The following is a 13829-nucleotide window of genomic DNA, read 5'->3' as shown; positions in this document are numbered from 1 at the left end:
ATGTAAACTCTCTGACTCCCAGTATCCTAATCTATAAGTAAGTGATCTAAATAACTACATTTAAATGGTTGTTATATAAACTGCATAAAAGCATCTGGCATATTTCCTAGCACAGAGGAGGCAGAGTACATGTCTGTGCTCTTCCTTTCCAGAGAAATCAAGTATTTTAGTTAGAGAGTCAAGTAGCACGTAGACTCCTAGATAGTAGGTTAACCTTAAAGCTCTAGGTTCCCAAACAAATTCCAGGAGAATGAGGATTCTAATAGTCAAGGATATGACACATCCCCAAATATTATCATAAGCCTTCCATTCAACATCCCAGGACAGGGGGAGGGAAGACTGAGATTTTAATTCTCAGACTGTGAGACATAAAATATTGGGCTGGCCAGAAAATTCCGTAAGATGTGATGGAAAACCCCGAACTTTTTGGCCAACCCAATATAAGAAATTAATTATGAAAATAATTACATATAAACCATAATTCTGTTTATCTCACTACATCAGATTAACGTCCTGTTACATTGTCTTGTATGTTTTTTCCAGTTTTATGGCCTTAGGTAGATCCTTGTCACAGTCAACGCTTTCTTCAAGTCTCAGGAAAGTGACCCCTGGTCCACTCAGAAAAGCTTAAGTATCTTATTATACACTTACACAGCATCCTGAACTTCTTGAATATTTATATAACTGTCTTTAGTGTCCGCATGCTGCATGAAGCGGGGGGGTGGTTACTGCCACCTAATTTACTATCATATCCGCCATGACAGCACAGTGCCTGACACACATGACCAACACACGATTGTTAACTTTTGAAAAGGTTTATCTAAATTAAAAAATGAAAACAAGACAAACTTTCATCCCTTTTAAGTGGCATGGCATGGCTGTGTGTCCAAAGGGGCCACCTGATCACTCTCTCAAAACTTGAGCTTGCTCAAGTGCGAGGTTGCAAGCTCACTGCACAAAAGAATATTCTAATATAGGATTCATGTAAGAAATACAATAAAATATGAATGGTAAAAATGAGTAACTAGATAATAATTAGTAAAATACATTACTCAAAGTTAATTCTTAGTGTTTTCTTTAGGAAATTGCTATAAAATCATTACCTGCTTTCATCACTGAAACCATTTGTAATTTTTATAAAGTGAAGTTTAGAAAAATTTATTGAGTGGAAATTGTAAAATTAAATCTATGTGCTTGACTTAAATGCCAATTAAGGAATCTCAGTCACACAGATCTGTGACAATATCACTCAGTTATTAAGAAGGTGAGCAGTATCTGGTATAAAACTATCTGAGGGTCAATTCTGAAGCCATCACTTATGATGTGAACTGAACAATTGATTTTTGCAGTGCTCTTTTATAATCTGTAAAGTGGAGATAATAATGCCTAATTCAGAAGGTTGTTGTGATCGTTAAATAATATAATTGCGAAATGTCTGGAGCACAGTACTCAGTAAACGTTAGCTGTTACTACCAGGACAACTGCTACAACTATGGTGTAATATCCTTTGTTTGTGGTGCACTGCCACCACCTGGTGGCACCATTACTAAATAGCAGGTTGAAAATAGGATGGTATATCCTTAATACAGAAAATGTAAAATAAAAGATTTGGCATGATGGTAAGGAATATCTAATATATGAAAAGTCAAAAATGTGGGAATAATCAATGAGAAAGAATCTGATATAAATTATTGATTTATAAGACATAGTTTCCCTAAGTATACAGTATTTGGCAACTCAGGTAAAGCTGTCTGTGTTCTACAAGTGGTCTATATTAAAGGTGCCTGTCTGAAGCACTGCTTCAATGACTTGGTGTCTGTAGAGTTCTAAAGTAACATTAACTTGGGAATCAAGACCATCATATTGTATGAGAAGTGCTATAGGAATTTCTGAAATCATGGTATATAGCCATAAGATTTGAAGATGTCAGAGTTTTTATTCCAGCTCATTTCTCAAAATTATTTATGTGACTTCTGAGATTCTAAGATCTGCTCCTAAGATAGGATATTTATAGAACTGATAGGTCAAATTTTTGTCAGCCCTACAAAAATGTATCTAGAGCAGATAAAACATAAAGTGCTAATTCAGTGACACATCGTGGGCCATCTCTCAGTCAGGTGCTCCACTTAGGGTCCTTGAAGCTTTCTAACTTCTCACAACTTTTTAACAACTTAGAATGTCATGTATAGAATTATCAATCTTTAAGTAAAGAAAGGAATATAAATAGCATTCACAATCATGCATAAATGTACTACTCAGAAAATGCTTTCGCTTATTTTTGAATTCAAATTGACAGTTGTAACTTCAGTGATGAAGGGAAAATATATTTTTTTCATGTCAGTTTTTGTTTATATACAGATATATACAATACTCTAAAATGTTATTATATATTATCAATTTCTAGAGAAAAGAAGTACTTGTGTGTATAGTTTAAGAAAATTAATTATTTGTAATTTATAATATTTAACACCTAAATTTTCATAACTAGGGAATGGTTTAATGTAGTATGATATATACATACATGTATGAATATAAATATTCTGTTGCTTTTTTTTCATGAGGATTGGAGTCATGTACCAGCCCTGATATTGTTGCTTTTAAAGAGTTGTTTTATATGTATAAAATGACACAGCTGTGGATTAGGGAGACATCTCTACTTATTTGTAATGTCAACACATCAGTTACCTTATAACTACTACTCAATTCCATATTGGTCAACTGGTACGAGTTTAAGCAACATATGTAACAAGAGTCTAGAAAAAATATTTGATATTTTTCCTTAAAACTTGGTTAATAATCAACTATTAAAGTTTAATAAAGTTGGTAAGACCTGTCTCATTTGGTGAGTTTATATATTTTATCTAACTTTTTGATAACTTTTCATAGTTTCTTATGTCAGCCTGTTTTATTATTGTACTTCTCCTTAAAATTAAGATGTATTAAAAATGAAATGAAAAGGAATGTTATTCTTTCATTTTTACCTTGTAGATGCTGAGTTGCCACCATTGAAACTTGTACATTCATTTTGTGCATTGAAAGCAGATGATGGCCCATGCAAAGCAATGATAAAGAGATTTTTTTTCAATATTCACACTCAGCAATGTGAAGAATTTATATATGGGGGATGTGAAGGAAATCAGAATCGATTTGAAAGTCTGGAAGAGTGCAAAGAAAAATGTACAAGAGGTAGGTTTCTGGAGACACTTATCACCCAGAAACCTTTAGAGTTATTAGATCTAATCATAGATTTGATAATTTTAGAAAAAAAGTTAAAACTATTTTAACATTCCAAGGAATTTTTTTTTTTAGCTTTAATGTTCAACTACTGTTTTTCATTTTTTTGTATCAGTCATTATAAAATACATTAAGCTTATTGGCCTATACTCTTATCCATAATAAAGAGGAAAGAAAACCCTTAAGTTTACAGAGCAAGTTTTATATCTGCAGCAAATTAAGTGTAATTCAGCCTCCTTGGGTAGCTATGAGTTCACAGGAAATAAATTGTTATTCACAGTGACTTAGACTTTCCTTTACCAATACAATGATCTCATAGTTGTTTCCCTGTCAAGATAATGAATTAATCCAATTTGAGGTTTTCAACAGCTACTAATTAGAAAATTATAGAAATATATATATGAAAGTTAAATCCTTCTCTTTGGAGCCTTGGAATAATGTAGAAAATATCATCCCTGATGACCTATGAAGACCTTACTGAACCCAACTTTTCATAGTTTTACTAAGTTATAAGGTTTAAAAGCACATCACATTCTACTATTAAACTTTATTGAACACTTTTATTCTTTTAATCATGTTAAAACAACTTTTTTTTTTTTTTTTTTGGCAAATTCTACAAATTACAATGTTTCATGTGGTTTTCTCTCTTTAGACTGAGATAAATTCCAAACAATTACTGGTCAAAATTTTGAATGTTTTTATCTCAGTTTTATTCTTCTGAATTGAGAGCTACTTGAGAGATAGAAAATCCTGAGTTGTCTTTATTTCTGCAGTATCTAGTCCCAAATTTCTCCACTGCATGTTCTTAGAGACAGTTGAATTAAACTGTAGGGCCATAGCGATGGTATCTTTAGTTAACACTGGTGTCTTGTTTTTTGCAAAGCAGGAAGGTCTGCATTTTCACTCTGATAATGCTTTCCTAAGCAGCTTTTACAAAACAACCTTGGCATCATGATGCTCTTGGCCTATGGGAAAATCTCAGTGTGGTAAAAACAGAGAGCTTTTCTCCTCTGTGACTGTTGTTTCTCCAGAGCTGGCAGAAAAGAATTGATGTGAATGAATTTCTTTATCTCAGAGCACTTATTTCCCTCTTTCCTCTCCATAGATGTGCTAGAAATGTTACTAACACAGATTAGGCAGTTCAGTGGTTCTCTGTAGTACCTTTGGTTTTTGTGATTGCCTGGTCATTTTCCATTCATCACAGATTTCTATACCCTGCTCTATTCCATACTGGGCCAAGTATCCTTTTGTATTGAGTATCACTCAGGTTCAGCACCTTGGCTAGAGGCCTGGTTGCCTCATTCTTTGTAATCCTCACTTTTTCATGTAGCAGCCTACTTAGTTTCATCAACTGGCCTCTTTCCTGAAATACATATCTATTTATTTAGTTTTTATAATTTACAAATCTTTTATTTAACCATTGTGAAAAGTTACCCTTTTCTTCAGAAATTAATCAAATATAATGATTTTGTTCTTCAGTGAATGTCCTGCTATAATGTTTTCTCAAACATCATTCCTGCCTACCATAACTATATGTCTTTTGCCCCCATCTCCTCATTATCTCTTCAAAAGTCATTGATATTACTGTTTAAATATCTGAATGTTTTATATAGTAAGCTACTGTTAAGGATATAGCTGACATAGAAGAATTACTAAGCTTTTAAAAAATCACCTAAGGAGAAAATTCCGTCTTCAGCTATGATGGAGTAACTGGAGCTGAACTTTCTCTCCTAATGTAAATAACTAGAAAACTGGGCAAAATATATGAATCAGCTGTTTACAGACATTGATCAAAAAGGCATTGCAGGATTGTGATCTCTGAGAGATGGGAAACACGTGAGGTGAACCCTCCAGTCTCCCCAGCGATCTGCACGAAGGCACTTCAGACCACAGTTAAAGGAGGGAAATACCAGCGCAGCATGGTGGTCTCCATGGTGGAGGATGTGGAGATTGGAGACTGGTAGACTGAGGTGGCTGGGTTTTGAGGGACAATACATGAGAGAGAATGGACATATGTAGAGAAAAAGCTAAAAAATCTGGATAAGGGTCCCTTTGAGTTTGTCACTGAATAATAAAACTGCATGCACTTGGTGAAATCCCATGAGTTTGAGAAAGTAATTACAGGGATTTGTAAGTGGAACAATTCCCAGAGCTCCCACATGACTAGGAGAAATTTTAACATTTAATTTAGTACTAGGACTAAATTAGACCTAGAGTAAAAGCTACTTTAACCTTGCCATAGTGAAGCTTAAACCAAGCCTTAAAAGTTCCAGATGATCCACAAGTAACTTAACTACTTGCCAGAAGGCACTTCTCTAATGGAAGATGGTAAAACATTCTTTAACGGAAGACAATAAAATCCAGCAGCCAACAGCATAATATTCAAAAATATCTATAATCCCCCCTGCCCAGAATACTAAACATTGGAAGAAGCAGCAAACTGTGATCCATAATTAGGAAAAAAGTGCTCAATTCAAACAGAGAAATGACAGAGGTGATGAAATTAGTAGACAAGGACTTTAAAATAGCTATTATAAATATGGTAAAGGATTTAAAGAAAACATGAACATAATAAGGAGAAAATGGAATATATAAAAGAGAACTAAATGGAACTTCTAAACCTGAAAAATTCAGTATATAAAATAAGAAATTTTCCAGATGTACTTAAAGCAGATTAGACATTACAGAAGAAAAGGTCAGTAAACTTAAAGACAGAGCAATAGTAACTGTTCAAGATGAAGGACAGTGAGGATAAAAAAAGGCTAAACAAGCAAACAAAAAAGAATATAGCCCAATAACCCATGACAGGAAATCAAGAAGTCTATCAAAATGTGTAACTGGAGTCCTGGCGGTTGGGGCAGAAGATATGTGAACAAAAAAATGGCAAAGAATTATCCACATTTGATGAAAACTGTAACTCGTAGAACCAAGAACATTGACAAAATCAAAAAAAAAAAAGAATAAATAGAAAGAAAAAGAAGTCCACACAAATGAATATAATAATCAAATTGCTGAAAATTGTGGATAAAAAGTAAATTGAAAAAAATGAGGAAAATGATACATGAGGAAATGAAGAGCAAAAGAATCCCCAAGTTCCCATAAAGAAACAATTCACAAGAGAAGAAAATGGAACATCTTCTTTAAAGGGCTAAAGGAAAAAATAAACTGCCAGTTAGTAATCTAGATCTATTAAAACTACCTTATAATGGAGATAAACACTTTTTCAGATTAACAATATCTGAGAAAATTTATTGCTAGCAGACTTGCACTGTAATAGTAAAGGATTTAAAACTAAAGCACACAGGAAAGGAGGGGGGAACAGATGAGATTACTGTTGTAAGGTTCTGATACTACAGATGAAAGTGGTATAAATTACTTGAAGCCAAATTGTCATGAATTAAAGATGCATATTAAAATTACATTAAATTTTAATGGTATAATCACTCCAATTAAAAGGTATATAGTAGACAATATAAAAAAATCACGAACTAAGTACATGTTGTCTGCAGGAAAGACGTTTTAAAAATACAGACACAGAGAGGTTAAAAGTGAAAAGATGAAAAAAGATATACCATGCAAGCACAGATCAGAAGAATGATTAGTAAAAGTAGACTATAGGACAAGGAATATCGGCAGGAGAAAGGAAAGATACATTATAGGAATGAGGGCCAATTAATCAAAAAGCCATAATAATCCTCAATGTCTATGTGTATGCCTCAATTACAGAACTGGAAAATTTTCAAAGAAAAAACTGACAGAAGTGAAAGGAGAAATATGATGTATACCTTATATATTAAGCCTTGGAAGCTGAAATTTTGTTTTATTTTGGAGACCTTCGAGAACTATGGCTTGTAAATTACCATACCTGAGAATAAAGTCAAGCCAGATATTTCAGAGAATAGGAACTAAGGATGTGTTTAGTTTGACATGTATGCTCAGCTGTCCTTTTGCATGTAAAGCTGTTTTATCAGTTGTTTCCAAATATGTATAATCTTGCATGATGTATTCACCTATGTAATAATAGAGACATGGTAACAAAGTTAATAAGGTAGAAAAAATTAAAATATAGTTTGTAAAATGGTTTCTAAACACATGGCTTTCAAAATGTCTGTCTTTTGGTTTAGTTGCTTTTTTCCCATAGCCTAAACAAGAACGAGATTGTATTTGATTATTATTTTTTGAAAAAATAGGTGTATGTAGTGTGGGAATTAAAGAATTAGATGAAAGAGATCAAATTCCCGCTTAGCTTTTTAGCTAGTCAGCCTCTACAGCAACTTTTAAAGGCTCTAGTAGGTATGCTGTTTATATTAATTACTATTTTATTGGTTGGGCTAACTGTGACTTGCGGCTTTTCATGGGGATTTACATGGGAATTTTCTCCACAGGGAATTAAAGAGCATGTAAATACTTTCTCCATTCTCTTTATTTTTAAGTTTATTTTGTGTTTTATCTGTTTGGAATAGTGAAGACTTAGCTAGTAACAAGAATATTCTGTCCATAGAGTCTTTTGCCATCTACTTGGAAAATTTTCTAGGCTGACTTCAACAAATATGAAATATAAAAGTTAGCGTTCAGATTTTACCCTCCCCTTTCCCAACAGAAAACAAAAAGATGAAGAAAGAATAGGGCAAAAAAAAATTTTTTTTTACAATTGTTTAAATGTATCAGGTAATTATGAGTTAATTTTGATATTAATTTTAATATTCATAATGAAATATTAAAATGTGAATTCATATACATTGGAGTTCAAGGAATTACTAAAATAAGAATTAGTAAAACATACTCTCATTATTCCTTAAGACATCATTAATAAGTGTTATGTTCTGCATAAATCTAGGAAAATATGATAACTTGGATAATTTGCTGTAAACCTTATCTATCTTTTCAGACTGTAATTGGCATAAAAATAAATTAAATAGGGTATCCATGATTGTTATTTTCAGAATCCTCAAAGATAATCATTGGTAATTTAAATACATCTAAAATTCGAATGTGCTAAAATACATTATTTGAGTTAGTTTGCATGTATACCAGGTGAACTACTCTGATTTGGGATGAAACCAGAAAGGAACAAGTTCTCTCTTTTAATATTGCATGAATATTGAAATCAAGCATCTCTAGGTTCCTGTTCTGTGGCTATTGTCAGTAGGTAAAACAGAGCAAAAATGATTACTCAGCACTCTAGTCTTATATACTGTTTATATGTATATATTCTTTCCCTGCCTTCATAAATTAAAAATGTAACATAATAATTGTACATTAAAATATTTTAATGTAAGCTTATTATGACAATCCACCATCTAAAAACATTAATGGGGGTTGGTTATTTACAATAAAAAAAAATCAGGTTTTCTTAACATTTAAAATACAATTAGAATTCCACACATACACACACATACATCTTTTTAAAAAGACTGTTGAATAAAACATAGTAAAGTTCAAAAGGGAGATGAACCACATCACCTTATCATTCATAGACATTTTACTCTCCAAAGAATAACCTGATTGATCACTGGCTGAAAGGGGCATTTAAGCCAACTCATACTCATATTCTCTCTCTTGCCTCTCTCTCTCTCCCTCCCTTTATGTCTCTCTGGCCATACAACTAATAATAAGCTGCCTTGAACAAAGCTTTTTTCTGTAAAACAAATGATTATACAACAAATCAAATATCACTTAGTTTTCCTAATGTTTACGTGAACAAATCAAAATTTTACATAATATATCAATTTGAATTTCATTATCTTTTAAATTAGAATTTAGAATCCATACTTGAAATACCATGGGTCAAAGACAAGTAGCATTCTAGTTTTTAAGTGGAGTAATTCCAATAATTCTATGAGATTAAACCAAAAAATACATCACAGATACCATTTGCTTCATTTCTCCTCTGTAATTGGAAATAATAATGACACTTGTAATTGGATTAAGATAATGAAGCAGAAGAAGGAATGGAGGAAGGAGGTGATTCTGGTTCCTTTCACCCCTACTCCCATTCCTCTACAGAAATGATCTGTTTTTATAGGCAAAATAGGCTGTTTGAATTACTTTCACATTTCACATTATTTTAATAATAACTATTTTAATCATAGATATTTTGAATAGCAAACTTAGTTCACCATGAATTATTATTTTTGTAAATGTGTTAGAAAGTTTTAAAATAGTTTTTGAGACATTATTATCTTAAAATGTAGGTGACTTCATGGTTATACTGTAATAATTTAATTTAATCTTTAGAGAAAATAAGAAATTTATTTATTGACATTCTGTATAAGAATAACTTTAATAGTAATAAACATATCACCCTAGTTTGTTAAATTGAAAGTCATAACATTATATTATAAATTGTGGTAATTGATACATATACACTGTTTTTCTTGCAGATTATCCAAAGAAAACTAGAAGGACAAAGACAACATTGCAAAAAGGTGAATGTTCATTTGTATGCTCATTAGTAGCATTTACATAAGGCACTTGGCAATTCAATTCTTAGCTTTCCCTGCTATGAGATTCATTATAAATCCATGTTATCTTTGAAATGGTGTTTTGTTTCAGTGGATATAATGAAAAAGTAGAAATAACATACATGATATTTGGTAAAGGAAGACTTCAAACACTGTGTTTACTCATTCTAACACAGTGTGATATCTGGTATTAGATCAGTGACAATCCAGAGCCATGCACATGCTATTTTAACATCCCCCAAATAGCGATTTAGATGTTGCTGTTCTTACTTTAGTTCTCAGATCTCTAATCCTTTCATAATCTCAGCATTATGTGGCTTTAGCAAGTTTCATCCAGTATTACCCTGAATGTATATATGCCTTTGAGTTGTCAACAGTCTGTATGCAAAAATAAGTGGAGATATTTAACAATAAATAATTGCTTTTGTCAACATTATGTAGCATTTGCATATTTTTGATTTTGTGATTTAAATTATTTATAGTTTTTAACTAAAAATAATTACTTTTTGGTGAATATATTATATCAGTACAAGAAAAATGTTACAAGAGATGAAGAAAGACATGCTCCTTTTAATAAAGGTCTAGAAGCTGACTTTGCTCAATTACCATTCACAGCATTTACATTTAAATGAGAAAATATTGAACAAAAAGATCAAATTATTTAACTCAGGACATGAAAAAGCTACATAATTCAAAGTGAATTTTAGTTTTACTAACTTTGATTTAATTGTGTGGGAAAGAGCTGAAAAATTCTATAACTTACTGATAAGCTTAAGACAATCTACTGTCCAGAATTTCAATCAAAATTTATAAAATAAATTCAGCAAAGTTTGTACAAACAACATAAGTAAATGTATTTATTTACAAGTTTTAAAATAACTTTCTCTAAATATTGAATTAATTTTTACAAAAGTGTTCAATACTTCAATTAAATGAAATTCTTCTTATCTGTAACATTAAAGAATACAGCATATTTATAAACAGGGTTTTTTTTGTCCATCAAGTAAAAGATGATATCTTCAACATTTAAACATTAGTATATTTTTTTCAAAAATGTAGATTTAGGAAAAAATTATATGCAGGGGAAATTTACTGGAAAATTATGCTACTTAATTTATATTTAATGATTCAGAATTGAAACATTCTTATTTGATATTATATATGAAAGTTAGAGAATAAAGCTATGGATACTATTCATATGTGTAAAAAATGTTCAGATGCTAAAACCAATCCATAAGGAAGGCCTTTAAGCATATTGATTTGAAGTCAACTTTGTGATATGCTTCCTAACATCACATCAGAACAGTTATAAAGACAATGGGGATTCTTTACAACCCTGTTGGGAGAAAGTTTTGTTTAAGACAATTGCCAAGTATGCAGCCTCAAACAAAAGTTAGTAGTGAAAATCATGTGGTTTGTGGAAGTTGGCATATAGCTTAAAGCCTGCATTCTGGGTTTTAACTGAGCATCAATTTAGAGCAAGGACTGTGTATGCAGATTCAACACGAACGTTAAAACTTTATTTATCTGAGGAATATTGGGAATGAATTTCTTAATTTGTGACCGTAGATATTTTAAACTCTAGGCCTAAGCAGAATTATTTTACAAGTATGCAATTTCAACTCCTAAAATAAATGTATGTCCTAGAATGGGGCCTCATATAAATATGGCAACTTTCAGTTGTATAATTCCTTAATCATATTTTCAGAATAATTTGTTACTGTTTTCTCTTCTTTGTATGCAATATTTTTTACCTACCCCCTTTTGTTAAACATAGAATTCTTATATTATTTGTTAATATGATTTAAAATTTCATAAATACATACTAAGACCTAAACAAATCAAATTAGTGATCAAATGTATTTTTCTTTCTCTTGTAATACAGTATATTTTAAAACTTTTTTAAAACAGCTTTATTGAGATATAATTCACATGCTAAACAGTTCAGCCATTTAAAGTGCACAATTTAATAATTTTAGTATATTTTGTGTTGTGCAACCATCAGCATAATCAATTTTAGAACATTTTTATCACCCCCCCCAAAAAAAACCCTCTGTAATCACTAACAGACACTGCCCCATTTCCTTTGGCTCCCCCAGCCCCAGGCAACCATTAATCCACTTTCTGCATCTATAGATTGGCCTATTCTGGATGTTTCATAAAAATGAAATCATATAATATATGGATATATGGATATATATGGATAATATATGGATTTTTGTGTCTGACTCATTTCACTCAGCATAATGTTGTCAAGGTTCATCCATGTCGTAGCAGATCTCAGTACTTCATTCCTTTTTATGACAGGATAATATTCCATTATATGGATAGACCACATTTTGTTTATCCATTTATCAGATGATAGACATTTGGGTTGTTTCCACCTTTTGGCATTTGGGAATAGTGTTGCTAGGTACATTAGGGCTCAAGTTTTTGTGTGCACATGTGATTTCATTTCTCTTGGCCTAGACACCTAGGCCTCGGTGTGGTTCTAATAGGCATTCCTTTTAATTTTGAGTGAAGTTGAACATCTTCATGAATTGCCTATTTAAATCCATTGCTTATTTTGCTGTTGGGTTGTTTGAATGTTTCCTATTTGTGATATTGTGATTTATAATAAAGATATAGTTGGTCTTCCTCCTGTTGTTCCTGGCACAGAGCTCCAAAAACCCTTGGAATTTCCTGACTTGAGCCTTAAAGGTGTCTTTTGTTATGTTAATGATGTGACTTCCGGGACAGCTCCTAAGTTGGGGGGTGGGGGGCGGTGCTGGTTGCCAGGGGAGCCAACCCCTTGATAAGAGGGTTGGAACTTTCAATCCCAGCCCCCCTCCACCACCTCGGGGGAGGGGAGAGGGGCTGGAGGTTGCGTTCAATCACCAATGGCCAATGATTTAATTATTCATGACTGTGTAATGAAGCCTCCATAAAAACACAAAAGAACGGAGTTCAGGGAACTTCCGGGTTGTTGAACTTGGGGAGATTCGGGAAGAGTGGATGCCTGGAGAGGGAAGCTCCGCCCCTTCCCACATACCTTGCCCTGTGCATCTCCTCCACCTTGCTGTTCCTGAATTATATCCTTTTGTAATAAACTGGTGATCTAGTAAGAAAACTTTTCTGGAGTTCCGTGAGCCAAATTAATCAAACCCAAAGAGGGGTGTGTGGAACCTCAGATTTATGGCCTTGTTGGTCAGAAGCCTGGGGGGCGGAGTGCACCTGAACTTTTTTTTTTTAACATCTTTATTGGAGTATAATTGCTTTACAATGTTGTGTTAGTTTCTGCTGTATCACAAAGTGAATCAGCTATAGATATACATATATCCCCATATCCCCTCCCTCTTGCGTCTCCCTCCCACCCTCCCTATCCCACCCCTCTAGGTGGTCACAAAGCACTGAGCTGATCTCCCTGTGCTATGCAGCTGCTTCCCACTAGCTATCTATTTTACATTTGGTAGTGTATATAAGTCCATGCCACTCTCTCACTTTGTCCTAGGTTACCCTTCCCCCTCCCCGTGTCCTCAAGTCCATTCTCTATGACTGTGTCTTTACTCCTGTCCTGCCCCTAGGTTCTTCAGAACCATTTTTTTTTATATAGATTCCATATATATGTGTTAGCATACAGTATTTGTTTTTCTCTTTCTGACTTACTTCACTCTGTATGACAGACTCTAGGTCCATCCACCTCACTACAAATAACTCAGTCTCTTTCCTTTTTATGGCTGAGTAATATTACATCGTAAATATGTGCCACATCTCCTTTATCAATTCATCTGTTGATGGACACTTAGGTTGCTTCCATGTCCTGCCTATTGTAAATAGTGCTGCAGTGAACATTGTTGTACATGACTCTTTTTGAATTATGGTTTCTCAGGGTATATGTCCAGTAGTGGATTGCTGGGTCATATGGTAGTTCTATTTTTAGTTTTTTAAGGAACCTCCATACTGTTCTCCATAGTGGCTGTATCAATTTACATTCCCACCAACAGTGCAAGAGGGTTCCCTTCTCTCCACACCCTCTCCAGCATTTATTGATTCTAGATTTTTTGATGATGGCCATTCTGACCAGTGTGAGGTGATACCTCATTGTAGTTTTGATTTGCATTTCTCTAATGATTAGTGATGTTGAGCTTCCTT

At 33.1% G+C, this 13829-nt stretch overlaps 1 protein-coding gene across 4 annotated transcripts in view; it reads left to right on the top strand.

Moving 5' to 3' along the window:
- Positions 1 to 13829, top strand: part of TFPI (tissue factor pathway inhibitor) — a 70018-nt gene that overhangs the window by 34433 nt on the left and 21756 nt on the right. For all 4 annotated transcript variants that reach the window (XM_036858583.1, XM_036858584.1, XM_036858582.1 and 1 more), the window contains 2 exons: positions 2989 to 3186; positions 9618 to 9662. In XM_036858583.1, the coding sequence (XP_036714478.1) occupies positions 2989 to 3186; positions 9618 to 9662 (243 nt within the window). The remainder of the gene's footprint in view (positions 1 to 2988; positions 3187 to 9617; positions 9663 to 13829) is intronic.

This window comes from Balaenoptera musculus, chromosome 7, assembly GCF_009873245.2.
Source record: "Balaenoptera musculus isolate JJ_BM4_2016_0621 chromosome 7, mBalMus1.pri.v3, whole genome shotgun sequence".
NCBI classification, from domain to species: domain Eukaryota; kingdom Metazoa; phylum Chordata; class Mammalia; order Artiodactyla; family Balaenopteridae; genus Balaenoptera; species Balaenoptera musculus.
This window is presented reverse-complemented; position numbering and strand designations above follow the sequence as displayed.